The following is a 2,479-nucleotide window of genomic DNA, read 5'->3' as shown; positions in this document are numbered from 1 at the left end:
GCCTTATTTTTTAAAAATAAGATAAAAGATTTAGCATTTTTATTAATTAAGGAGAAGGGTTTTTCGAGTTCTTACAAACCAAGCTTGACCATAGCCAAGCCAATACATAAAGAACTACTTTCAGAGCATAACGCTACTCAATGCTTTTGCCTCGGCTAGGCACCACATTGTTGCCTCGTCTTTAATTTTCGTAACTACCATATTAGATGTTATGGAAATGTTGCGGAAGACGCGGGCGTTTCTTTCTTTCCAAATTTTCCAAAAAGCCAACATAGCCTTTCTCCATTGCCCTATCTTGTGGACACCTTCACGTCATAATTAATTCTTTCACCGTGCTCATTACTTGTCAATCCCTTGGTTCAACATCATACTTGGTTTATTTGAGTTGTTTTGAAACAAATTACAGCAATTCAATCTCGTCTCATATATAAAAGAATACAAAATATCATTACGGTCTCATTCAAGTATCAACGACATGCCATGAAACAAGCCATGTATGACGAGATACCTAGCACGAATCACAACGGTAGTTTCACATGCAAATCACGTCTTGAGCCCTGCTTGCTCTAGTCTCGCTGTTTTCCAATCCAAGAGGCTTCTTATTCTTGTCGGCGTTGGCGCGCACAAACTCCACGAACTCGTCCAGGTTCCGATCAGAGCTGCCGCCGGGGACGACCGCCGCGCGCGCCGCGTCGCTCCACCGCCGTGCCGCCTCGCGCGCGGAAGCTGCGATCCCATCATCATCCATGACGGCGTGCACGCAGCTCTCGATCTCGTCCCGCAGGAATATCCCCGAGACAGCGTCGCGGCGCGCGCGCACGCCGGCACCGCACGCGCCCTCGATGAGCCGGGCGTTGATCGGCTGGTCGGTCCAAATCGGCAGCGCCACCATCGGCACGCCGAAGCCGAGCGCCTCCAGCGTGGAGTTCCACCCGCAGTGAGTGACGAAGCAGCCCACGGCGCGGTGCGCCAGGACGTCCAGCTGCGGGCACCAGCGCACGATGAGAGCGGTGCCCGACGCCGTCGCCGGGTCCAGGAGGTGGCGCGGGAGCTGCACCTCCTCGGTGGCCCTCACCACCCACAGAAAGGGCATGCCGGCGGCGAGGAGGCCGCGCGCGAGCTCCTCCGTCTGGGCGGCGCCGAGAGACGCCAAGCTACCGAAGGAGACGTAGGCGACGGAGCCCGGGGGCTTGTTGTCAAGCCACTTGATGCAGGTGTCCTCCTCCGCCGGGTCGAGCAGGTTGGCGCCGTAGGTGAAGCGGTCGGCATGGCCGGATTCCGCGGTGGGCAGCGGCACGCAAGGCCCAATGGCTCGGGCCTTGAAGTGGCTCGACAGTCCAGCCAAGACCTGGGAAAAGATCAAGTAGCAAACGAGAGTGTTGTGAATAATAATTTGAAGCCTTCCTGCTGATATCTAGAGCTTTCAGTCGAAAAATAGTATACCCCAGTTTGGGCCGGGGAAAAAATAGGAAGGTACAGTATTAGAAAGTTTTCAAATTTCCTAATAAAAAGGGAATGTTTCTCTTTGGCGAGGAATAAAAGTTGCCACTTACCTCAGCCTCCAACTCTTCAAACGAGTTGAAGAGCACCCAGTCATCCTCGTCCCTGCCGGCGAACTGGGTGAGCGCCGGCATAGTGAGCGACGCGTATGGCCCGTCGCCGAACAGGAACGTCGGGAACTCCCACCTTTCCATCTCCGGCAGCCCCGCGAGCGCCACGCTCTTCTCACCCCCGGCCGCCGGCACGGGGAGCTTCCCCTCGTTCACGTAGTGGTACACCGCGCTCACCGCGCACGACTGCGTCGAGAACGGGACGGCGGGCAGGTCCAGCACACGCGCTGTCCGCGCCGCCCAGCGCAGGAACGAGTCGTACACCACGCATGTGAAGGGGCGCCCGGACACCGCACGCGCCTTGATGAGCTCGGCCAGGGAGGCCGAGCCGGCGACCTCCAGCTTCTGCAAGTACTCCTCCGGGCTCGCCGCCGACGAGAACCCGCCGTCGTCGTGCCCGTCCGAGATGGCCTCGACCTGCACTTGGCCAGCGTCGATTCTGGTTGTTCGAGCGATGAAGCGGGTTGTGACTAGGGTGGCGGCTACACCCTTGAGCACCAGCTTCTTGGCGAACTGCACCATAGGGTTTATGTGGCCTTGGCCGGGCATGGGCACGACAAGGACATGAGCCATGGCTGACCTAGCTAGCTGCTTTCAGCAAGGTACAAGGAGATCAAAATAAGGCTTATAGTAAGAAATTGCCAAATGCTATTACATATATGAAGGATTTGTGATTTGAGCCGAAAATATAATTAAGATGTGATGCAAAACGTGCGTCTTGTAAACCAAGAAAATTCTGGAGTTATCCATACAGTACCAATTAATTGCGTTTGTGCGCTACTCTACCTACAACAGCCTGCATCCGCATTCGGATATAGATTGATTCATTAGAGGTTAACAAAAATAACGGTGGACCGTAGTAATGGCTC

At 54.9% G+C, this 2,479-nt stretch overlaps 1 protein-coding gene across 1 annotated transcript; it reads right to left on the bottom strand.

Annotated features, from left to right (window-relative positions):
• Positions 1 to 421: 421 nt before the first annotated feature.
• Positions 422 to 2,216, bottom strand: LOC127309757 (indole-3-acetate beta-glucosyltransferase-like). The gene is made up of 2 exons (XM_051340491.1): positions 1,554 to 2,216; positions 422 to 1,348 (listed from the first exon to the last, which is right to left on the bottom strand). Exons 1-2 carry the CDS (start codon positions 2,181 to 2,183, stop codon positions 533 to 535), a joined length of 1,446 nt encoding a protein of 481 aa, XP_051196451.1. The 5' UTR covers positions 2,184 to 2,216; the 3' UTR covers positions 422 to 532.
• Between the last annotated feature and the right edge of the window lie 263 nt (positions 2,217 to 2,479).

Source organism: Lolium perenne, chromosome 6 (assembly GCF_019359855.2).
Source record: "Lolium perenne isolate Kyuss_39 chromosome 6, Kyuss_2.0, whole genome shotgun sequence".
NCBI lineage: Eukaryota > Viridiplantae > Streptophyta > Magnoliopsida > Poales > Poaceae > Lolium > Lolium perenne.
This window is presented reverse-complemented; position numbering and strand designations above follow the sequence as displayed.

What these genes read in the sequence shown, in the direction of transcription:
- LOC127309757 (XM_051340491.1), bottom strand. Translation starts at nt 2,183, where the DNA reads ATGGCTCATGTCCTTGTCGTGCCCATGCCCGGCCAAGGCCACATAAAC. An exon ending in TTGAAGAGTTGGAGGCTGAG is followed by an intron (nt 1,349 to 1,553) that starts GTAAGTGGCAAC and finishes ATCTTTTCCCAG; the next exon opens with GTCTTGGCTGGACTGTCGAG.